Here is a 21,930-nt window from a genome sequence, read left to right as displayed (position 1 = left end):
GACACTGGCCTGGCCGTTCACCTTTGCCCCCCGACCCCGCCGCTGACTCACAAGCGGCCCAGGGCCCTGCGTGGGGGCTGGGCAGAAGCCCCCTCCAGGGCCGCCTGCCCAACCTCCTGGTGTAATCTCCATCCCTGCCCTCTCACTGTCCCATCTTTCACTCCCGCCCATCCGTGTCCCCTTCCCTGTTGGCCTCGTCCTTGTCTCTGTCCCCATTTCTCGCCCGGTCCCCTTCCCATCCTCTAGCTGTTTCTTCACCAGCTCCCTCCTCCCGCTAGACTCTCCCCTGCCCCGGGAGTCTTCAGCTGTCAGCTGTTGCTATGCGCAGAGGCTGAGGCTGAGGTGGTATGACCACACCTAGACAGTGAGAGAGAGGAACTCGCAAAGAGACAGGCCTATGACCCAGTCACCAACACACATGCCTCGAGGCATGTCCGCAGAAGGCCAGCCACACTTAGGGAAAGTAAGTGTGTACGAAGAGCAAAACACATTGACCGAGCCTGGCATGCACAGACACGTGCACACCTAGAGGTGTACCGACACATGCCGATGTACACATTTGATTTACACATACAGGAGTAAGCACACAGTGACAGAGACAGACAAATGCACCAACACACAAGTAGGCCCTACCAGATAGAGCACCCTCCACCTCGCCTTAGCCAGGAGGTGAATATTCAGAGATGGACACACACACACACCCACCACCACACACGTATACACTCGTACTAGCAGTCCAAAAGCCAAGCTGAGCCATATGCAAAGAAGCAGTGACAGGCACACAAAACAAGAGTCAGGGAAAGGACAGACATAGTGAAACCGAGGAAGACAGAAGCCAGGAAACAGGGACTTGTGTGCAGGCACAGCAGAGAGGAGAGAGGCAGGTAGAAGCGCTGCTGTCCAGGCCAAGGCCAGACAGCCCAACCAGAGTCCCAGGCAGGGTTCCAAACACAGGGGTGCTGTGACGGTGGGGAGGGGCAAGGGCACACCTGGGCCTAGTTTGCCCGGATCAGAAGCCACTCACCAGGTCTTGATCTTTAGGAGGCCTGGCTTGTCCCAACACTCCTCCTTTTGCCAGTCTCTGCTCTCTCCAGTTACATATGTATGTGTTCACACAGGCACCCTCGCGTGTGCATACACACCTCCTGTCTCTGGATCTTAGCCTCTGCCCTTGTATCTCATGCGTAAAGCATAGTCTCTCATTTGGTCAGCATCTGCCCAGTCTCTGGCTCTGCCCTCGGGCCCCCTCCCGCCTTGCTGAGCAGGAAGTCTGGGAGGAGTGCGTCCTGATGAACCCTGTCCTGGATGGTAGAGGGCGGATGCTGCCCATCTCTTAAGCCACAGATGGGGGCCCTTCTAGCTCTGCCCAGGATCTTGAGGCGACAGGCAGAGAATCAGTGGGTCCCCAGGGGCGCCAGATGCGCGGCTGGCAGAGAGAGGGGTGAGGGGGTGGGGCTGCTGGTGGTGGCAAGGAGACTGCTGAGGGGGAGGGAGGGGAGCTGGCTGGCAAAGGGTGGAGAGGGTGTGGCAAAATAGCCTGAGGGAAGGAAGTGAGAGACTGGGCTGGGGTCCCTCGCAGGTGCATAATTAGTGTATATTGAGGAGGGGGCTGTGCTGGGGCTTCAGGATGAGCAGGGCTGCAGGAGTGCGAGCGCCACCTGGTGGCAAGATGGTAGCACACGCCTCCTACTCAGCACTCAATAAGGACGCCCCCTTTTACCTGCAGGGTTGCTGTACCCAGGGTCTTAGGGGTCCTGAGGAGCGCGGAAGGCAAGGGAGAATTTCAAAGCTGGCTTGGAGATGGGATCTCAGAGCAAGAAGGAAGGGGAAGGCTCTTGTTTCTGGACGTGCCTAGACCCATAAGCTTCCCCAGGGCAACTGGAAGCCAGGGAGGAATATCCTGGGGGAAGTTGAACCAGCGAGCAAGAGGGAATGAAAGATGGTGCTCCCTCTCTGAGAGGTGGGTAACAGATCATTAGGTATTTGTATCTCATATTTGCTTTTGCGGAGAGAGTGAGGTTCTAACCCCTTCTCAGTCCTGGACTGTTTAAAGCTATGTTCCCTTTCCTGGGCAAGGCTTTTAGTAGACCTTGGACAACTTAAATAATCTCAGCCATTTTCTGTCACCCCTGGAATGTCTTCAATGGTTGGTGAACTGAATCTGTTGGAGGCTGATGGGCCTGGCAAGTTGGCCTTCCTAGCACCTCCCCCCATCCAAGGTGCTACTCTGGGCATCTATCTGATCAGTCTCCCTGAAATGAGATATCAGTGCAGGTGAAGAGAGCCACAAGGGACCAAACTGAGAGTCTGGGGAGCCTTTGAAAGCCAATGTATTCATTTTTTCCGGCAGGATTTCTCGTTGTGGAGACATTTGGGGTAGAAGGGGTAGTGGTGCCCAGTGGAAGTGATAATGCAGAAAAACAGATGTTAGTGTTCTGGAGTCAGAGTGAACACGAGATCCAGAAAAATGCAGTAATTGGCTCAAGGTCACACGGCTAGGAGAAGCAGGTCTTTCTGGCCAAGTCCAGCACCACACCTGTCCCCTGTCATAGCTAGATGTAAGAAGGAGGGTCTCGGGAAAAGGGCACGGTCACAGACTGTCCAGCCTGCCTCCAGCAGAGTAGGGCTCTCTCTGGTGGCTAAATTAGGCAAGTGCAGCCCCAGCTCCCAGAGTCACATTCACAGGCACACAGCTTTTTTCTTTTCCTTTTTTTTTTACAATTTTATTTATAACAATATCTGTGTTATTTAGTTGTAAAGGAATTCAGCAAAAATTATTAAAACATTCATGTCCCCAAAACGGGGCTGCCCACTTGCCCTTCCTTGGCGTATCCGGCCACCCAGGAGAGGGGAGGCTGGGGTACTGTTACCAAAGAAAGTCTCCAGCCCTGGGAGCCACGGTGGGTGGGAGACTCTGGAGAGGGGAGGGCCTGTCTTGGAGGGGTATTGCGCATGGCCATCATAGAGGTCCCCCTAGAGCAGGGGCTGGGGCTTGGGGCGACTGCCTCCCAAAAGAACTAAAGAACTCCATTCTTTCCTTCCTATCTCAGCCAGAGTCAAATCTTCAGGCAGGAGCATCAGAGAGCCCCCCCCCCACCTCCCCTGAATCAGCCCCAGTGATGTAGGGCAGGGGGAAGCTGGTGGGGCGGAGGGAGAGGGGAGAGCCTTGAGAGAGTGTCTTGTATGGCTAGGGAGACTGTCCCTATGGTGCATTTTGGCGGGAAGGTAGAAGGTGGGCTCCCTCATACCTTAAACTGCAGGAGCCCCAGAGCTGTCCCTGCCACCCTCACCCCAAGGCAGCATGGGCAGGGGGGTGCCGAGGAGCAGGCAGGAAGAGAATGGAAAGAGATAATACTGTGCTCGCTTGCTCACTCACATATAAAAAGTAATTCCTTCATTTTTACATTTATACATCCGGCAGGGCCAGGGAAGAGCTGGCGGGGAGGTGCTCACTGAAGGACTTGTCCACTGGGCAGGGGGACCTATGCCAAGGGGTCCCCTATCTCATCCTCAGGGCCCCGGCCCAGGAGCTCTCGCTTCTCATCTGTGCTGGCCAGGGAGTGGCGGCTGCCGTGACCTCCCATGTAGAGTGTGGCGTACACAGGGTTGGTGAAGTTGGTCGGCTGCAAAGCAACAGAGGTTCAGGTGTGGCTCTGCGGCTGGGCTCCAGGAGTCAGGCTACCCTGTCACTACCTCCAAGCCAGCACCCTCAGGTCCACCCGCAGCCTCTGTCCTCCAGCCCACCTTGTCAGGGTCCAGGGCAAAGTCGGCATCGAGTAGGCCCCCGACGTCATCAGGCTCTCCGCCTTCGTACATCTTGTAGGTAGGGTTCCCAATCTCCACATTCATGGCCCCGTTGGTCATCCGCTGGTGCTGGAAGCCCTTAGCCCTGGGGAGAAGAAAGAGTCTAAGATGGCAGAGATGCTGGGGTGGAGTGGGGAGTAAGGCTGGAGGGCAAAGCAATGGCCAGGACTTTCCAGACTCCGGGTGGCTCACCCTCGGACTCGCCGCTTATACCAGAATACCACTCCGGCCACCAGAAGCAGCAGCAGCAGCAAGAGCAGAGGGATCAGGATGGAGGCCATATCTGGATGAAGGAGGTGGGAAACTGAATCAGAGGCCTGGTTGAAGCAGGAGGCACAAGGCCCCAGGTCCTAGGTGCCAGCCCTGCCCGCCCTACCCCCTACCACCTACGTCCAGGCTGCTGTTGGCTGACAACCTGCTCCTCACATCGGGGTCCGGTCATGTGGGGTGGGCACCTGCAGTAGGAGGGCAGAGCTGAGTGGGTGTGACTTCCACAGCCACTGCGGCCAGGGGTCAAATCTGGGACCACCAGTTCTGCTCAGAGTTGGGGAAGGGAGAGATGACGAACACGTGGTGGAGGCTCAGGCCCAACTCACTGGCACTCGGGCATCATCTTGCTGTTCATGGTGCAGGAACCACCATTGCTGCAGTGGTCAACACAGGTCAGGCAGCTGGGGGCCACCCGGCCGTCGGTGCAGCTGCAGGAAGGAGTCAGAGGCTAGGACTGGGGCTGGCTGAGGGGAGTCTGTGATGCTAAGGACCTGGCATTGCAGGGCTGGGGTGGGGCGTGGGAACTGAGTCAGGAATAGCAGCATGGGGGCACAAGGCTGGGACAGGGCAGCGTTGTGGAGCCGGGGCTCCCTCACTTGCAGGTGACGTCTCCAGTCTGCTTGTTGATCACACAGGCTCCCAGGAGGCAGCGGCTGCACTTGTTCACCTCACACCTTGGTCCCTCGAAGTACACGGTGCAGCGGCATTGCCGGGAGCCATTGGCAGCCATCTGGCATGTGCCGAAGTTCTCACAGTAGCCAGAGCACTGCCCTGTGGTTGGGAGTGGAGAGGAAATGCCTAAAGCCCCACTGTCACGGGGGACCCCTTGTCCCGTGGGCGACCCACCTCCTCCTGAGTCCCCTGCTGTCCCTAGGTCACAGGCTCCTGGCATAAGGATGTCCCTGGGTGTCCTGACAGGGCTCTGCTTTTTTTGTGAACAATCCCGATGCTGAGGAGGCTGTCTCTGGCGAGCTGGGCCAGCATTTGTGCAGACAGCGGGACGGCCTGGGCCTGGCCCCGGTGTAGCTGGGTTCCCTCCCCTGAGGTTACCCCAGCAGGTCCCTGCTCCCCTCTCTCTCCCTGGGACCCACGGGTAGCTCACTCACGGTACTGGCAGCGGTCACCCAGGAAGCCTGGCAGGCATCGGCACTGGGGCTGGTTGCCCTGGTTGACAGTGCAGGTGCTGTTGTTGGCACAGTAGCCTGCACACACCTGCTGGGTGCATTTGGGGCCCGTGAAGCCTGTGGGGCACCGGCACGTGGGCATGCCTGGTGGGAGAGGATGTGTGAGTGGGACTGCGGCCCGGAGCCCACCTGGTCCCACAGCAGAGGAGCAGAGCTGAGCAAAAGGCAGAGGACGGAAGGACTGGATGCTGGGGTGGTGAAGCCAGGTGTGTGAGAGGCTGAGCACTGCTGGAGGCAGTGCAGCAGCTTGGGGCTGGGGGTAAGGGGTGAGGTGCCTTCTGATGGGGCGGGGCATACCAGAGGGGGAGGCAGCACAGGTGCCTCCGTTGCGACAGTGCTCCCAGCACTGGTCCAGCTCACACTTGTCGCCCGTGTAGCGGGGCTGGCACCGGCACTTGGGCTGCCTGCGTGCATTGAGGAAGCAGCTGCCACCATTGAAGCACTGAAGGTTGCAGGTTCCAGGCCGAGTTGCTGCAGAAGGAACCCATCAGGAGGCAGATCCAGGGCAAGGGGAAAAGAGTGGGCAACAAGAGGCCACAGGGAAGAGGGTCCTGGGGCATGGAACGGGCACCGGGGAGGGAGCGTACCATCTGGAGGGGGCGTCGGGGAGGGCACGGGTACACAGGTGCCATTGTCCAGCCGCTTCCCATTGGGACAGGTACAGACAGGCCCGCTGGGGCTGAGCAGGCAGAGCCACTCACACTTCTTTCGGTCACAGGGGTTGGTCACTGTAGGTAGGGGATGTGGACTCTGAGCGGGGCCTTTCCGAGCCCCGTGGACCAGACCACTCCCCTCCTCGTCAGGGGCCAAGGCTGTGGCTTGGAGACTTAGTTTCCTGGGGCCTCCCCTCCCACCCAGGCTCTCTGAGACCTTCAGGTTGCTTGTGCTGATGGTACAGGACCACATCAGAGGCATGGCTCAGGCCCCCTGTCAGGTTGATTAGCGGGCTGTGTCCAAATTTGTGAATCTTGAATACACGATTATTGATGTAGGTGACACCATAGATGTAATCCTCAAACACATCAATGCTGAACGGGTGACTTAGGCCTGGGGAGCGAGCAGGAGGCATCAGGTGGAATCAGAGTGGTGCTCAGGACCTGGCGCCACCCTCTAGGCCTCCAGTCCCCGTGGCTCAGCACATCCAAACCAAGCTGCCTCCTCCTCCCACCACTTCCTTCTCCTGTGGCTACTACGGGCAAGAGGTCCCAGCACTCCAGAATTTATGAGGCCGTGGTTAACTCTGCTCCTTCCTTCCCACCTATACAAAGCTCCTACTGCTACTTCTGTGCAACTCAGGGCTCACTACGGTGAGTGTGTGGACAGGTGGGGCAGAAGGACAGGGTGGCCCAGGACTGCAAGATCGTTGGGGACCAGGCTGGTGAAGGATGGCGGCATTGGTGCGAGGCCTCTGGGATCTGTGGGGAGGGTGGGAGGTCTGGGGCAGGGCTGGGGCCGGAGGCTGAGCCAGGCTCTGACCGCGTTTGCTGTCAGCAGCCACGATGGGGTCTGTGCCATTGAGCCGGATGCTGCCGATGACTGAAAGCTTGGCATCTGCCCAGTACAGCCGTTCATTATGATAATCCACAGCCAGGCCTGGGGGAGGACAGAAAATGCAGTGAGAGCTCCGCCTGTGCCACACCAGGCTGGGTGTAGAAACTGCCTCCTTCCAGGACGGCTTGACCGGCTCATGTGGCCACTCCCGATCCCTTTCGGGTGGCGGGGAGCTTCCACGGCCTGCCGTCTGACCCCACTCCAACCCCTCCCTCCCTGGCTTCTGTGTGAATTCAGCTGCGACAAGGCTCAGTGAGCCTGCCCCCCCACGGCCACCTCTGCCCCACTGACCCGTGGGCCACTGAATGTTGTCCTGCACCAGGGTCTCCCGGAGGGTCCCATCCATGGCTGCCGTCTCAATCTTGGGGTGGTTCCCCCAGTCTGACCAGTACATGGTGCTGGGGATGGGAAGGTGTGACAGTGGGTTGGACCCAAGGGCCAGAGGAGTCTGACACAGGGACTGCTCATTGCTGGGAGGAGGACTGGGGAAGACACCATGTGACCAGGGAGACAGTCTATGCTAAACCACAGTGTGCTGAGCCAGAGACATCAAAGTGGGCAGAGCATCCCTGGAGCAGAGGGGAAACCCAGACCTGGCTGCCATGCCAGCCAAGCAGCCAAGTGGAAGCCTGAGGGCCAGAGAAGGACTTGACCTGGGGTAGTCTGGGAGGGGAAGAGCAGGCCTGCGGATGCTGGGCCCTCATCCCGGGGCTGCCCACCACTGGCCCACCTGCCCCCAGGACCCTTGCCCACCCCCTCAGTGGGTCCACCACAATGGCGTGGGGCTCATCAATCATGCCCGAGATGAGCGTCTTGCGGTTTTCGCCCTTCATTTGTGCCACCTCGATCACATCTCTGCCCGAGTCGGTCCAGTACACATTCCCTGCCACCCAGTCAATGGCGATGCCCCGAGGCATCTTCAGCCCTGAAATCTGAATGGGGGTCACAGGTTCAGAGGCTTTTGTCTTCCTGCCCGTTATCCCCACCCGTGCGTCTGCCAGCCCGACCCTGTGTAAATAAATGTCCCCTGGACGGAGCCAGTCCCCAGGCTCTCAGGACACTCAGCTGACAGCTGATGTACCATACTCGGAGTGTTCACAGTTTGCTAGTTAATCCTTACCAAAAAGTAAATAAAAGCCTATGAAACAGGCATTGTTGTTGCTGTTATCATTTTTGGTTCTGGAGATTGAACCCAACACTTCTGGAACGCAAAAAGTACATGCTTTACCCTACCCCAGCCTGAGGTACATATTAAATTAATTCATCTATTTTTTTGTGGTACTGGGGATTCAATCAAGGGCCTTTACTGTGACCAACGTTCATCCCCCGCCTTTAAAAAATTTTTTGAGGTGGGGGTCTTGCTAGATTGTTAAGTCACCTAGGCTGGGTTTGAATTTGCAGTCCTCCTGCCTCAGCCTCAAAGGGTACTGGGTTTATAAGCAGGTACAGCCACACCCAGCTTGAGATAGTACTATCATCTCGTTCAGTTGATGAACAGAGTGGAGCCCAAAGAGGTTGAGTATATTGCCCATGGCTGAGACGGAGTGGCCTTGACAATCAGGGATTGAGGCGGGTTTTCTTGCTGAGGGCCAGTCTGGCCCCTGTCCTGGGCTGCCACATGGCAAAGCCAGCTACAGGCAGTTCTTTCAGCTCAGTCTACCTGTGGCTGGTGCCTCAGAACAGAGTCCCTTGCCTTCCAGTCTCGCCTTCTGCCCTCTTCTACTCTCGTTTCAATTCTGCACAGCACCGCCCGCTCCTCCATCCAGTCTACGACAGGCCCAGCTTACATTGAGGTGGGTGACGCCCCGGTCGATCTGTCGCCGGTGACGGTTGGAGGTGGTAGGAGGTGCAGCAGGTGGCAGGCTTCGGTAGGAGATGGTGCCGGTGTGCCAGTTGGTCCAATAGACGCGACCAGCCTTGACATGGACGTCCATGGCATCGATGCGGACGCTCTCGTCACCCTGGAAGGCCTGCTCGTAGGCTGAGTGGGGGTGCCCAGGGAACAGGCTGCGGATCTCATTGTCATCAGCGATGTACAGGACCTGGTATTCAGAGCCTGGAGGGGAAAGAGACTGGGTGTTGGTGGAGGGGAAAGGCTGGGGCAGGAGGCTGGGGCTGGAGGCTGCCCAGGGCTGGCAGGAGGGTGCAACTCAGCCCACCCTGGCAGAACCCCGGTGTCCTTGTGTTGCCTGGTCCCACTTCTCCTGTCCTCACCCACCCTTGTACCTTCGGCCTTGCAGGTGTTGTGCGTCTTCATGAAGTTCCGGGCGCAGCTGCACAGGTGCCCACCCTTGGTGTTGTTGCAGAGCTGGGAGCAGGTGCCGAAGCGCAGGCACTCGTTGATGTCTGGGGATCACACAGAGTGTCGTGGGCATAGAGCAGCTGGCGTCGGTGGCCCCCCCCCGCCAGTTCCACTTTCCTACCCTGGCATCCAGGCTGCCCTGGCACAGTGTGGAAGCCCGGGCGGCAGGCACAGTAAGCAGCTTTCTCGGTTCGTACACAGCGTGCCTCATCCCCACAGATGCTGGCATTACTGGCGCAGCTGGTCAGCTTGGGGTCTGTGGGGACAGAGTGGATTTCCTTCCCCTCCCCCTCCCCGCTCCCCAGTGCCCTGCCTGCTGCCCCTGTGGGCCTGGTCTCACCGATGCTGCAGTCCTCCTCGTCAGAGCCATCTCCACAGTCATCGAACATGTTGCAGCGCAGAGAGGAGGAGAGGCAGTGCTGGTTCCGGCAAAGAAACTCCTTCTTGTCTTTGCAGTGAGCAGTCTGGGCTGTGGGGGGCTCTGGGGGTGGGTGGGAGCTTCAGGCCTTGGGCACTGACCATGCTATCCCTCCTCCCTCCTCCCACAGGGACCCACACATACCAGTGGGCCTGAGCCCAGCTGCTGTCAAGTTTGCAGGGGGAGCTGGTTAAACATTCGGGGTCACACCTGCTCCTCCAGTGCCTTCTCCAGGGGCTCCCTCCCTGCTTCAGCCTCCCAGCAAATGGTGCCCCTCCGGGCAAGGCCACTCCTGACTGCGGCTCCCATGTGGCCCGTGGCCTGCTCACCCCCTACGCAGCACCGCACTGCAGGCCCCTGCTCACCACAGTCTTCCTCATCAGTGCCATCTCCGCAGTTGTCGGTGCCATCGCACTGGCGCCCAATCCACAGGCAAACGCGGTCATTCTTGCAACGGAAGGGCCGGTTGGGGGGACACACAAACCGGGCTGCAGCGGCCAGGAGCAGACAGAGCCAGGTAAGGCTTGGGGAGAGGGGTAGGTGGTGGTGTGGGCCACTGGCGAGCCTGGGATCCCAGACCCTCCTCTGCATCCTGCCCCGAATCTCACCGCACTCCTCTGGGTTCTCGTCGGAGTTGTCCCCGCAGTCATCCTCACCGTCGCACTTCCAGGCCAGTGGCTTACACAAGGTGTTGTTACACTGGAACTCATCCAAGGGGCAGGTCCGCACTGGGCACCGGGGGAGCAAGGGGAAGAATGAGGGTGAGCTTGACCACGTCCTCCCCCAGCAGGGGGCTCCCCAGGCCCAGAGGGTCATCGGGAAAGCAGCGGCACATCAAACTGGACCTCGGTCTCCTAAGGCAGAGGAGCAAAAGTGCCCTTCTGGTGTTTAGGGGAGGAGAGGCCATTTTTGGGAAATGTCCAGGGGGTTCAAGGCACTCTCTCTCTGGGGGATATGGCGGGCACTGCGGTGGAGGGGACCTAGGTCTGGCTCAGTCCTCAGCCTACCAAGGCAGAGAGCCAGGACATCTGCCCTCACAGTTGGCCCTGCTCGGAGTCCCAGCCTTCTCTCCTGGTGGGTTTCACACTGCCTCTCTGGCTGCAGAGCCCAGGCTGGTCTGCCAGGGACAGCCAGCCACTGGCTCACCGTCCCAGGGAAGGAAGGAAGCAGGACTCAGTCTCTCAGGGTAGCCAGCTTGGGGACTTTTGGACGAAGCCCAAACACAGCACACAGCTTCTGCTGGATTTTGTGTACCTAGTCCAGACCAGGTGCCACTGGGCAAGCTGAAATCTGCATAGAATGGACCTAACAGCTCTGATTCTTGTTTTTACTGCTATATCCCCAATACTCAGGAGCACGCCTAACACAAGGTAAAGGCTCAATAAATATCTGTTGCATGGAAAACGAATGCAGGAAAGAAAGAACGAGAGAGTTACAGGGCCAAATGACGGGATGGGAGGACAGTGGGAGGGTCAGGGAGGCCAGGCTAGAGGGGCTCACCACCAGTGCCACAGGCCTCCTCGTCGCTGCCGTCCATGCAGTCAGCATCCGCGTCACAGCGCCAGCGCAGGGGGATGCAGTGACCGCTCTTGCACTGGAACTGGTCCATGTCACAGCGAGGGGTGCAATCTTTCTGTGGGCATGGAGCCGGCAGCCTGGTCAGCTCTGGCAGCCCCACTCTAGCTCCTCGGAGCCATTCTCCTTCCTCCTGGCCTCCCACCCACCTCGTCGGAGCCATCCGCACAGTCATGGTCCCCATCGCACTTCCAGCGCCCGGCGATGCAGCGGCCATTGGCACAGGAGAACTCACTCTCAGAGCAGGGCCGAGGGGCTGGGGAGGGACAGGGGAGAGACAGGCCCCAGCAGAGTGGGCACAGGCACTCAGCCCTCGGGCATTTTAGCCCTTGGAAGAGACAGAGTGAGCCCAAGGCCCATCCCTGTGTCCCCAAAGGCTACAACTGACTGGCATAATGACCAACTCTGCTCAACCAATCCTGGGAGCCACCTGGCAGCCCTCATGGACTGGCAGGGCGAGGCGTACTGACATTTAACTCACTGGAGACAGACACACAGGAGAGGGGAAAGGTCCCTGGTCCTGCCCTCCTGGCAGACTGTGGGAGGACGGGGAGGTAGAAGACCACTAAGACAAGCACCAGATCTGGGGAGAGGCCAGTGAGGGATGACGGGCAGAGGCACGGCAGGGAATGGGTGGGCTCTGGGGCAGAGGCAGGGATGTGGCAGGAGCAGGGGCACATGAGAGACACCTACCTCTGCAACCCCAAGAGGACAGTGTGAAAATGGAGAGAAACATGAGATGAGGCGAAATGGCACAAACTCAATACAGGCACGGAGCGGGGTGGGGTGAGGTGGGAGGGGCTCCTGACCCCTGCTCCACCCGGGGCGGGGACGTACTGCAGCTCTCCTCATCCGAGTTGTCGCCACAGTCATTGTCGTAGTCACACTGCCAGCGGCCAGGCACGCAGCGGTTGTTCTTGCAGCGGAACTGGTACGGCTCACAGGTGCGTTCGTCTAGGGAGGCGAGATGGGGGTAGACGCTGGGGTCCCGGGCAGGCCAGGCCAGGCCAGAGGAGTGGAAGGGTGTGTGTGGCAGGCTGAGGAAGCTCAGCCCTGGGCAGCCCAGCCCGCCATGTGGGGTCCGGGAGGATCGGGGAGGACGCGTGGGTGCGTATGGTGCAGCTCCCCAGTGTGGGGAAGGGCGATGTGCTACACAGGTGCGGCTGGACTCAGGGGCAGAGACATCAGGGGCAGAGGGCTCAGGTGGGGACACAGCAGGCGCAGGAATCCAATGAGAAGGCAGTGTGGCCCCCCCTGCCCCGCAGCTGCCTCCCTCTGGAGTGGGGCTGTGCTCACCGCACTCCTCCTTGGGCTCATCTGAGCCATCCCCACAGTCGTCCTCTCCGTCACACTTCCAGCGAGCGGGGATGCAGCGGCCTGAGTCCTTGCAGCGGAACTCATCCACTCCACAGGTCATCTGGGCTGCAGGGTGTGGGCACGGGCAGGGTGAGGGCCCTTCCAGGAGCGGGCCTGGGGGCGGCGGCAGCAGACTGCGGGGAAGGGGGCTCCCCAGGAGGGCTAGGTAACTCACTGCAGTTGGCCGGTTCGTCACTGCCATCCACACAGTCGTTGTCCCTGTCACAGACCCAGACGCGGGGGATACAGCGCTTGGTGATGGAGCACTGGAACTGGTTGGGGGCGCAGGTCACCTCCGCTGCAGGGTGACGGGGACAGTGAGGGCCTCCTCTTAAGGTTCCCCCAGCTTGAGGTCCCTGTCTTCCCCCTGCTGTGAGCCCTGCCTGCTCTGACTAGCAATTTCCTAGGGGGAAGGAATGATTTTTCTCCAATCTCGGTGCATTTGTTTTCTAGACCTGCAATATGTCCATGCCAAGCGTGATGCTTTTTATGGGCAAACCGGGTTATTTCTGTGATTTGTGTAAGTCAAGCTAGGATCCCCAGTGCCTCTCGGAGAGATGCGGAGTCCGTGCCACTCCCCAGCCTCCCAGCCTCCTGTGTGTGGCCTCGGGCACTCACGGCAGTCCTTCTCGTCCTCGCCATCTCCACAATTGTCCTGACCATTGCAGCGGAAGATGCCGGGAATGCAGCGGTTGGTATTGGTGCACTTGAACTGACTCGGCAAGCAGACGTGGATGTCTGTGGGGTGAGGGGCAGGTGACTGAGGACCCAGGGGAGGGGCCTCCTCCCCAGTGCGGGCTGTGGGCAGGGGCTGCAATCCAGCCCGAAGAACAAGCACTGCTGGCTGGAGCTTCCCTGCTCCTGAAACTTCTGTCTTGGCAAAGTCCCGAGCAGCCCTTACCACAGTTGGCCTCATCACTGTTGTCCTGGCAGTCGTTGTCCCCATCACAGATGAAGGCCGGGTTTGTGCAGATGCCCGTCGAGCACTGGAACTGTCCCGGGCGGCACTTGAACTCGGCTGCAGGGAAGAGGAGCCTCAGCGTCGGAAGAGCAGGGGTTGGTGCGGCACTGAGCGTCCCCAGCACCGCAGCCTCCACTCTCTGGCAGCCACCTGCACCCTGGGCACTCACGACAGTCTGCAGGCTCATCTGAGTGGTCCCCGCAGTCGTCCTCGGTGTCACATTTCCACCAGAAGGGGATGCACTTGTCGTTCTTGCACACAAACTGGAGGACATGGGAGAGAAGGAGAGGTTGGGGGGGGGGTGTCCGGGGAACTCAGAAGCTTTTCTTTTGAGAGGCTGGGATGTTCTAAAGGAGCAGCAATGTCAGGGTGTTTGAGGGGAGGCAGAACTGGACCAGAGTTGGCCAGGCAAGGGGATGGCCACGTGAGGCAGGGGTGTAGAGGTCAGGACTAGGGGATTGGTCAGGAATGGTAACAGTCAGGCATAGGGGTGTCTACGGGTGACCGGTATAAATACATTGCTGTAGGTAGACAAGAGGTAGGCAAGAAATGTGGGGGTGTTAGTGTGAGAGAATCAGATGTGTGAGGACATCAGAGCAGGTGCTGGGGTCCAAGGAGGCCTAGGGGTACTGGTGTGAGGGCCAGGGGACCGGAGACCTAGCAGACAGCCTCACCTGACTTGCGGTGCAGTTGGACACGCAGGTGCGCCCATCACCGCCCAGGTAGAAATTGGTAGGGCAGGCACATTTGTGACCTCCACCAGGGGACAGCAGGCACAGGTTGCTACAGCCACCATTGTTGACCTTGCAGGGGTGACTGGGCACTGTCAGAGAAAAAGCGAGTAAGAGGCAGCCAGCGGGGCCTGGCTCTGACTCCTCAGGCTGCTGGCCTCTGGCACCAATGGCAGCAATTGCTTGGAATACCTGCTGGTGGTCCAAGGCTGCCAGGCCCAGTCTGTCCTGGGCAGAGGCATGGTGATCCTAAATCTGCCTCTTATAGGGAGGGAGCTGAAGCCTGAGCAAGAGGGGTCAGGCCAGGGCTGAAGCTCATACCCTCTGGGCCCACCCTCACCACCCCTGCCTGACTTCTAGGTCCCACCTCTGTGTTCTGCACTGCCACCTGCCCTTCTCTCGGCTCCGTGACTGGCACTGGGGCTCTGCTGCCATGGGACTCCAAGGGGGAACCAGGCTGTGCTGAAGCTTGGAGAGCCCGACTGTACCCTGTCTACACTCTCCAGAATCTCCCTGGGCCCGGCAAGGAGTGCACAGGCAATGCTGGAGGGGGGCACGAACGGGAGCTCCCAACTGGATAGCTAAACCCCGCCGGACCCCCACACCACCTGAGGGCCCCTTGTGCTGCTCCTGCCTCTTGCTTGCTTACCATCCGGCTGGCGCAGGGCATGGAAGACGTGGAGGTCCATGGGCCGGTGCAGGGTGCTGATGAGGAGCGTTTTGTTGGTGCCTGTGGTCTTGTGGGCTCGGTTGATGGACTTTGTCTCCCAGTCGGTCCAGTAGACATAGTCCTCAAACAAGGTCAGTGCAAAGATGTGTGGGATGTCTTGGCTCAGCACTGCAAGGTGGGCGACAGGCACAGCGGTGGTTGGTGCCTTGCCCACCTGATCACCTTTACCCCCACCACAATCCTACAGAGTGGGCCCGAGCCCCTATTCCGGATGACTCTGTGACTTCCCAAAGCCACACAGCAATGAGTGGCAGACTGTCCAGCAGCAAGTTTCCGCTCTTCAGCCGTCTGTAGTTCCACTTAGGAAGTAGGGCATGCTGTGGCACCCATCCCAGGCCTCCATCCCTGCCTCCCTTGGGGCTTCCATCCTGACCTGCACCTGGGAATGGCTTCTCCTTCTCCTTTCCCTGGGGGGTGGATGGTTGGCCTCATGCCTGAGCCAGTCCATGGGAGCTCTGAAGCTGGGTACTCTGAATCCCCACACCACCGTGGATGCTGTCCTTACAGCCGCACTTAGGCTTTCATGTCCACTTTGGCCCTCCAAAAGGCTTCTCCTTCCTTTCCCTGGGGGGTGGATGGTTGGCCTCATGCCTGAGCCAGTCCATGGGAGCTCTGAAGCTGGGTACTCTGAATCCCCACACCACCGTGGATGCTGTCCTTACAGCCGCACTTAGGCTTTCATGTCCACTTTGGCCCTCCAAACCTGGCCCTGTCACTGCAGACCCACATGCCCTGGGCCTGCTGAGCTAGGTAGTATCAGAGGCACACTAACCAACGTGGCGGTTGGACCCATCCAGGCTGGCAAACTCAATGTAGTCTTCGCGGGCGTCGGCCCAGTAGATGCGCTCAGTGACGTAGTCCAGAGTCAGACCGTTGGGCCACGTGATCTTAGTGTCTACAATGACACTGCGGCTGGACCCATCCATGCCAATCCGGCCAATCAGTGAGTGGTCACCCCAGTCTGTCCAGTACAAGTACCTGGCAGGTGGGTAGGCAGTGAGCCTGAGAGGCCCACTGACAGGTCCCATGGGGAGCGCGCAGGGAGGCTGGGCTGGGATGTCTGAGGGTACCATCTGCTATCAGGGGATCCCCAAGCCTCCTTGTCCACATACCCATTCTGCACATCCACCACCAGAGCCCTGGGCTCACGGAGGCCAGAGCTGACCAGCACCGTCCGATAGGCCCCGTTGAGCTTGGACACTTCGATGGTGTCCCGGCCTTTGTCACACCAGTACAGGTTGCCACCCACCCAGTCCACAGCCAGCCCATCTGGGTTGCTGAGGCCTGTCCGATGTAGGACCTGCAGGCAGGGGCAAGGAAGGAGGAGCCCGGGTGACCTGGGTTCTGAACCCTTAGCCGCTCTGAGATCCAGCCTCCCTCTGCGCCTCTCCTAGCCTTGTTGGGTCGATGATGTAAACCCCCAACCCCAGGCCTGACACTAAACGTGTTAGCAAGGCCTCTAGGAAAAGGATCTCTACAGGAGCAAGACCACACCCGACTCCATGGTGCCTGGAGCACAGGTGGAAGGAAGGTCAGACATAAAAAGGGACTTCCTGATAACTAGGGAGACCTGGGGAGGGCAGAGGGGAAGGGCAAGAAGAACCTCCCAGTTCTCACACTCCAGGTTTGGAAGAGAGAGAAACTAGAATGAACGGAATCATGCAGTGGCTCAGCGGGGAGGGGAGAGGGAAATAACTTCGGTAGACGGAAATGGGAAACAGGAGATGACTTTAAAACAGGAAGCCATTATGGGCCAGGGGTTTAGCTCAGAGGCACTGTGCCTGCCTCACAAGCTCAAGGTCCTGAGTTCGATCCTCAGTACCGGGGGAAAAAAAAAAGAAACAAAAACCAAAAGCAGGGAGCCATCTGTGAAGGGCTGCAGGGTGTGCAGCTTCAGGGTCCCCACTGTGTCAGGGGGGGAGGGGCTGACCCCGGGCCTCACCTGCACGTTGCTCCCATTCAGGTGCATCCTTCGGATCATGCTGCCCTGGGTGGTCACATCTGTCCAGTAAATCATCTGCTCCCCATAGTCAAAGTCCAAGGCAACAGCATTGTTCAGACCCTGGATTTGGGGAGTTGGGGGAGTAGAAGGAGGAAGCTGTGGCATCACGGGCACTTCTGCATGGGGAAGGGATGACTGTGGAGTCAGGAGGTGGCTGGCTGTAGTGGGGATGACCATGGCCCATGTCGGGAGAAATACTGGGCCCAGGCAGTCTGGCAGGAGGGAGCGGGCTGGTTCCAGTACCTGCTTAAGCAGCGTGTAATTGGAGCCGTCTAGGTTGAGCTTGCGCAGGTAGTACCGGTTGGCGAAGATGAGAAATGGCTCCTCATCTGAAAGTGGGGGATTTGGGCTTAGCTTCTGGCCGAGGCACACTCTAGCCGCCCTGGTCCCCCACGCCGTCTTAAACTCTGTCATCGCAGCCCCCGCTCCACAGCCCCGGGCCATCTCACGCCCTCCAAGGGCCTGTCTCACCAGTCACAGCTTTGCAGCTGTGGGGGTCGCCACCTCGGGGCGCGTAGCCCTCCACACACAGACACTTGTAGCTGCCATGGGTGTTAATGCAGCGCTGGCTGCAGGGGAAGGTGGTGCTGCACTCATCCACGTCAGCACATGTCCGGCCGTCGTCCTTCAGTCGGAAGCCAGGGCGACAGCGGCACTGCAAGAGCAGGGAGAAGGGCTGGGGATGCAGCAGGGGTCTGGGCCTTACCCGCTGGAGAGCTGTGCTCAGGGAGCCCTGGGCCTGACTTGCCAGGAGGGGCGGCAACACGCAGGTACGGAGCCTGCCCAGCCGGCAGTCCGACCTTCAAGTCCTCAAGAACCACATGGCAAGGGATGCTCGGCACGCCCAGGCCGATGGCCTGGCTGCCCACAGGTGCCCTGAGAGCCGGACGGGGCTGGGCACGTGGTCCCCTGGAAACACTGTCTTCCCTTGGCTGTCCTCTCCCACCTCAGCAGCTGCTCCTCGGCAAGCACTTCTGCTGCTTCCCTAAATCTCTAAGCCGCCTGGGGCCGGGAGCCACTTAGCACGCTCGGTTTTGGACCTCCTCTTTGCTATCTCACTCACTTCCTGGGGGACCGGATCAAGGTTCATAGATTTAAAAAGCATCTCTCCCTCTAGGCTGGGCCTGCGCCTTGAACTCCAGACCTGCATGTGTTATCTGTCTGACACCCTCACTCCCTTCTCTCACAGCCCTTGTCTCATCCATCAGCAGATAATCCTGCTGGCTCTGCTTTCTAGGTAGATGCAGAACCCTGCAGAGACTTCTGCCCGTTCACTGCTGTAGCCAGAGCCCTGGTAGAGTAAATGCTCAAAGAGAAAAAAGTCATAAAATAAAACACTGGACGGATGAATGCATGGACGAGAGGGTGCAGCGAGGAGTTCGGGGTGTCTGGGATGTGGGAACGCAGACCCAGGGGCTGGGCGCACCTTGAAGCCGATCTTGAGGTCCTCACAGTCCTGGCTGCAGCCACTGAGCTTGCGGCTCAGACACTCGTTAACGTGGCAGCTGCGCTCATCAGAGCCGTCGCCGCAGTCGTCCTGGCCATTGCAGAGCAGCGCCTCGGCCACACAGCGCCCGCTGCTGCACAGGAACTGCGAGGAGGCGTTGCACTTGTGCTCTGCGGAGGGCAGGGGCGGCAGGTCAGTGGGCCGCAGGCAGGGGGAAGGGGGAGAGACCGGAGCCACGTGTCGGGCCCACCTGGGCTGGTGCAGTGCGGATTCCTGGGCGCCTCGTCGCTCTGGTCGTGGCAGTCGTTCTCACCGTCACACTCCCACTGGCGGGAGCTCAGGCAGCGCCCGGTGGCACAGCGGAACTCGCTGGGGCCGCAGGTCGGGTACTCTGGGGGAGGGAGGGGCAGTGAGGTTGGAGCGCGGCGCCCAGGCACCACCGAGGGCACTGCTACCCCCGCTCGGGCCCGGGGCTCACCACACTCCGGGGACTCGTCGGAGCCGTCCGCGCAGTCACGGTCATGGTCGCACACGAAGTGCTTGGGGATGCACTGGCGGTTCTGGCACATGAACTCCCGCTCGTCGCAGGTGCTGTTGTACACTGCGGACAGAGGTGGAGGCCCCTCAGCCCTGCCCCGCCAGCTGTCAACTGTCCACTGCCCTGCCCCCGTGCTCTGAGTGGTAGAATGGGCGGAGCATTGGAGGGGAGTGTGGGGAACTGAGCTGAATCTAGGCTCTGCTCTGACTGTGCCAGCCCTGCTGAGGCACTTCTGCTCCTGGACCTCAGACTCCCCACCTGCGAAGGAGAGTGTGGCCCTTGGCTGCCACCCCAGCCCACGCCTTATACACCCTGCTACTTACGGCAGCCGGCTGAGACGCTTTCATCTGCACCGTCGGCACAGTCCTTGTCACCATCACAGAGCCAGCGCTCAGGGACGCACATGTGGGTGCCGGGGCAGGAAAAGGACGAGGGGACGCACGTCTTGCCTTCTGTGGGGGGCAGGAAGAGCGGGGCGGGCAGCCGTGGTGACACACCCCATGGCCATGGGGTCCCTCTGCTGGGTGTGTGTGAGGGCCGGCTCGCATCCCTCCTGGGCCCCTTCCCCGCCTGATTCCTGCCACTCCTCACCACAGTGAGCTGCCTCATCAGAGCCGTCCCCACAGTCATCGCTGCCGTCACACAGCCACTGCTTGGAGATGCAGCGATGGTTTTGGCACTCAAACTGGGCCTCTGAGCAGAACTTGTCTGGGGCAGTCAGAAGATGTAGTCAGATGTGGGGTGGGTGGCAGAGGTGGCACTCAGAGGGGCAGGCAGATGCCATGCAAGGACAGGAGACACCCACGGCACCCCTCTGTGGGGGATCGGCCCTGAGGGTCTAGGGTGTGAGGTGCGGTAGAAAGTCCTGGGTGCCCTTCTTCAAGGAGGGCACTTCCTGGGGGGATCAGAGGTGGGGCCAGCCAGGGTCTTAGTGCTATGGCAAAGCCTGGGCCGCAGGTGCTCTGGGCTCCAGCTCAGTGGGGTCCGATGGTCACTCACTGCAGTGGGTCTCATCCTCGCCATGCTCACAGTCGTCCTCCTTGTCACACGTCCAGCTCATGGGGATGCACCGCCCACTGGGGCAGGCAAAGTAATTGAGGGGGCATCTGGGGCGCTTCACACCTGGGGGGTGAGGGAAGTGTGAGGCCTCCGCTAGCCCTGGGGCCGCTGCCCAACACACAGAGGCCGGCGGCTGACCTGGGCAGTCACGCTCATCACTGTAGTCTCCGCAGTCGTTGGCACCATCGCACACCCAGCTGGGTGTGTAGCAGAGGGAGGTCCGCTCGCAGGGCTGGAAGAGCACACCCTTCACGCCCAGGCGGAAGTAGCTACTGCAGTCGGTGGCACCTGGGTAAGGGGGGTCAGGGGTGATACCAGTTCCCTCTGGAGCACCCTCCCGGGGCATGTGGCAGCCCCATGTCTTTCCTCTGTTGCAGAAAGCCGAAGAGTGCCCTTAGACTGAGGGTCTGTCCATGCCATGAGACATCTGCCCCCTCCCTGAATCCCAGGGGAGTCCAGAAGCAGTAGGGGAACAGGAACAGAACCCGGGGGTGGGGGAGGCTACCATGTAGGGGCAGAGGGAGAGCCAAGAGGGCATGGGGCAGGGGCAGGAGGGGCTGGGGCAGGAGGGGCAGGTGAGAGCATTGGCCTGAGGCACTGGGCGTCACTCACTGCAGTTCATCTCGTCCGAGGCATCTTCACAGTCCACAAACTGGTTGCAGCGGCTGGAGTTCCCAATGCAGGTCCCATCCCGGCAGCGGAATTCGCCTGCACCACATGCTGTTTCTAGAACAGCACCACGGAGGACCGTGAGGCCATGGTTCTCTCTGTGGGGGCCAGGAGGTGCCAGGACAGAGCCCCTGGACCAAATCGCCTGCCCTGCCCATCTTCGGAGTACCCCAAACTAGATGCCTTGGACATTAAGGACTAAAGGGCAGCCTGGCTGAGGAGCGGAGGCTCGGGTTCACACAAGGGTGAGGTATGAGGCCCAGCAGGGTGTGCAAGCGTCCCACTCACTGTTGCAGGGAATCTCGTCAGAACCGTCCCCGCAGTCATCTGCCCCGTTGCACCACAGCAGGTTGGACACACAGCGCCCATTGTTGCACTGGCGGAAAGTCTTCTTGCAGCGGCGAGAGTCTGCAGGAGGGGTGTGGTCACTGCAGTGCAGCGAAGGGGCTGCCTCTGGTGACTAGTTTGCCTGTGTTCAGTCGCTGCTGTGCGCCTGCCTCGAGATAATGGTGGTTCTACCTTCTTAGAAGGGGCTGGGTCATGCAGGGTCGGGGCTGGGGAGAGGGGCTGGAGTGGGCTCCTTACTACAGTAAGATGGCTTCTCATCAGACTTGTCCTTGCAGTGGGAGACACCGTCGCAGGTCAGGCTGAAGTTGATGCATTCACCATTGGCACACTCAAACTCATCTTGTGCTCGGCAAGAGGAATTCACCGCTAGGGAGGAAAGCAAGGGAGCTTCATGACCCAGGGCCCTGGCCTGAATCCCCGTTCCCCTCTCTCCCCAGCAACCGGGGTCACTATCAGCCTTTCCTAGGCAAAGGGCTTTGTGACTGGGGCTGGAGAGTCTGGGAGCAGGCTCTCCTGTTCGTGTCCAGGTTCCTCAGTAGCCCCTCATTGCCCCCTCACCTCGGCAGGTGAGGTCCTCCTGCAGGATTCTGCCTCCTCGGCAGGAGCAGTTGACATGGCCTTGGTGAGTGAGCAGGCACAGGTCCTGGCAGCCTCCGTTGTTGATGCGGCAAGGAGAGAGTTCGCCTGGGCAGGGACAGTGTGGCCACAGGCTGAACAGTGTTCCTTGCTGAGCACATACCACAGGTGCCCCCAACCCGCTCCCTTGAGCCTCTGCAGTTGCACCAGGGACAGTGGCTCACCACAGCAGGGAGGGCTGCCTCAGAAGGGCTGGGAGTTGGGCACTGGGGGTGATGAGGCTGAGGGTATCTGTGTTCATTAGTCGAGTGCTATGGGCTCTGAGGTGCATCTCGGGGAGATCTCGGTGCAAGGAGCTTTTTTTTTTTTTTTTTTTTTTTTTTTTTTTTTTTTTTTTTTTCTAGGTTCT

At 59.7% G+C, this 21,930-nt stretch overlaps 1 protein-coding gene across 1 annotated transcript in view; it reads right to left on the bottom strand.

Annotated features, from left to right (window-relative positions):
- Window positions 1-2,707: 2,707 nt before the first annotated feature.
- Window positions 2,708-21,930, bottom strand: part of Lrp1 (LDL receptor related protein 1) — a 78,072-nt gene continuing 58,849 nt past the window's right edge. Inside the window, exons 45-89 of the mRNA XM_010644632.1 lie at window positions 21,504-21,629; window positions 21,183-21,311; window positions 20,886-21,005; window positions 20,541-20,654; window positions 20,067-20,216; window positions 19,869-19,991; window positions 19,461-19,577; window positions 19,193-19,321; window positions 18,810-18,932; window positions 18,582-18,722; window positions 18,311-18,501; window positions 17,356-17,539; window positions 17,128-17,213; window positions 16,825-16,944; window positions 15,995-16,182; window positions 15,655-15,860; window positions 14,802-14,990; window positions 14,096-14,244; window positions 13,591-13,684; window positions 13,362-13,478; window positions 13,079-13,198; window positions 12,636-12,758; window positions 12,401-12,526; window positions 11,942-12,058; window positions 11,254-11,360; window positions 11,030-11,162; window positions 10,138-10,257; window positions 9,895-10,017; window positions 9,452-9,592; window positions 9,233-9,367; window positions 9,036-9,155; window positions 8,597-8,865; window positions 7,563-7,741; window positions 7,101-7,207; window positions 6,735-6,851; window positions 6,129-6,305; window positions 5,846-5,986; window positions 5,556-5,729; window positions 5,181-5,342; window positions 4,671-4,845; window positions 4,401-4,502; window positions 4,195-4,259; window positions 3,997-4,087; window positions 3,745-3,889; window positions 2,708-3,623 (exon numbers count right to left, since the gene is read on the bottom strand). Coding sequence (XP_010642934.1) covers window positions 3,483-3,623; window positions 3,745-3,889; window positions 3,997-4,087; window positions 4,195-4,259; window positions 4,401-4,502; window positions 4,671-4,845; window positions 5,181-5,342; window positions 5,556-5,729; window positions 5,846-5,986; window positions 6,129-6,305; window positions 6,735-6,851; window positions 7,101-7,207; window positions 7,563-7,741; window positions 8,597-8,865; window positions 9,036-9,155; window positions 9,233-9,367; window positions 9,452-9,592; window positions 9,895-10,017; window positions 10,138-10,257; window positions 11,030-11,162; window positions 11,254-11,360; window positions 11,942-12,058; window positions 12,401-12,526; window positions 12,636-12,758; window positions 13,079-13,198; window positions 13,362-13,478; window positions 13,591-13,684; window positions 14,096-14,244; window positions 14,802-14,990; window positions 15,655-15,860; window positions 15,995-16,182; window positions 16,825-16,944; window positions 17,128-17,213; window positions 17,356-17,539; window positions 18,311-18,501; window positions 18,582-18,722; window positions 18,810-18,932; window positions 19,193-19,321; window positions 19,461-19,577; window positions 19,869-19,991; window positions 20,067-20,216; window positions 20,541-20,654; window positions 20,886-21,005; window positions 21,183-21,311; window positions 21,504-21,629 — 6,206 coding nt within the window. The 3' untranslated portion in view covers window positions 2,708-3,482. The remainder of the gene's footprint in view (window positions 3,624-3,744; window positions 3,890-3,996; window positions 4,088-4,194; window positions 4,260-4,400; window positions 4,503-4,670; window positions 4,846-5,180; window positions 5,343-5,555; window positions 5,730-5,845; window positions 5,987-6,128; window positions 6,306-6,734; window positions 6,852-7,100; window positions 7,208-7,562; window positions 7,742-8,596; window positions 8,866-9,035; window positions 9,156-9,232; window positions 9,368-9,451; window positions 9,593-9,894; window positions 10,018-10,137; window positions 10,258-11,029; window positions 11,163-11,253; window positions 11,361-11,941; window positions 12,059-12,400; window positions 12,527-12,635; window positions 12,759-13,078; window positions 13,199-13,361; window positions 13,479-13,590; window positions 13,685-14,095; window positions 14,245-14,801; window positions 14,991-15,654; window positions 15,861-15,994; window positions 16,183-16,824; window positions 16,945-17,127; window positions 17,214-17,355; window positions 17,540-18,310; window positions 18,502-18,581; window positions 18,723-18,809; window positions 18,933-19,192; window positions 19,322-19,460; window positions 19,578-19,868; window positions 19,992-20,066; window positions 20,217-20,540; window positions 20,655-20,885; window positions 21,006-21,182; window positions 21,312-21,503; window positions 21,630-21,930) is intronic.

The sequence above is a fragment of the Fukomys damarensis genome, unplaced genomic scaffold (genome assembly GCF_012274545.1).
Source record: "Fukomys damarensis isolate Sample0158 unplaced genomic scaffold, DMR_v1.0_HiC HiC_scaffold_15, whole genome shotgun sequence".
NCBI lineage: Eukaryota > Metazoa > Chordata > Mammalia > Rodentia > Bathyergidae > Fukomys > Fukomys damarensis.
This window is presented reverse-complemented; position numbering and strand designations above follow the sequence as displayed.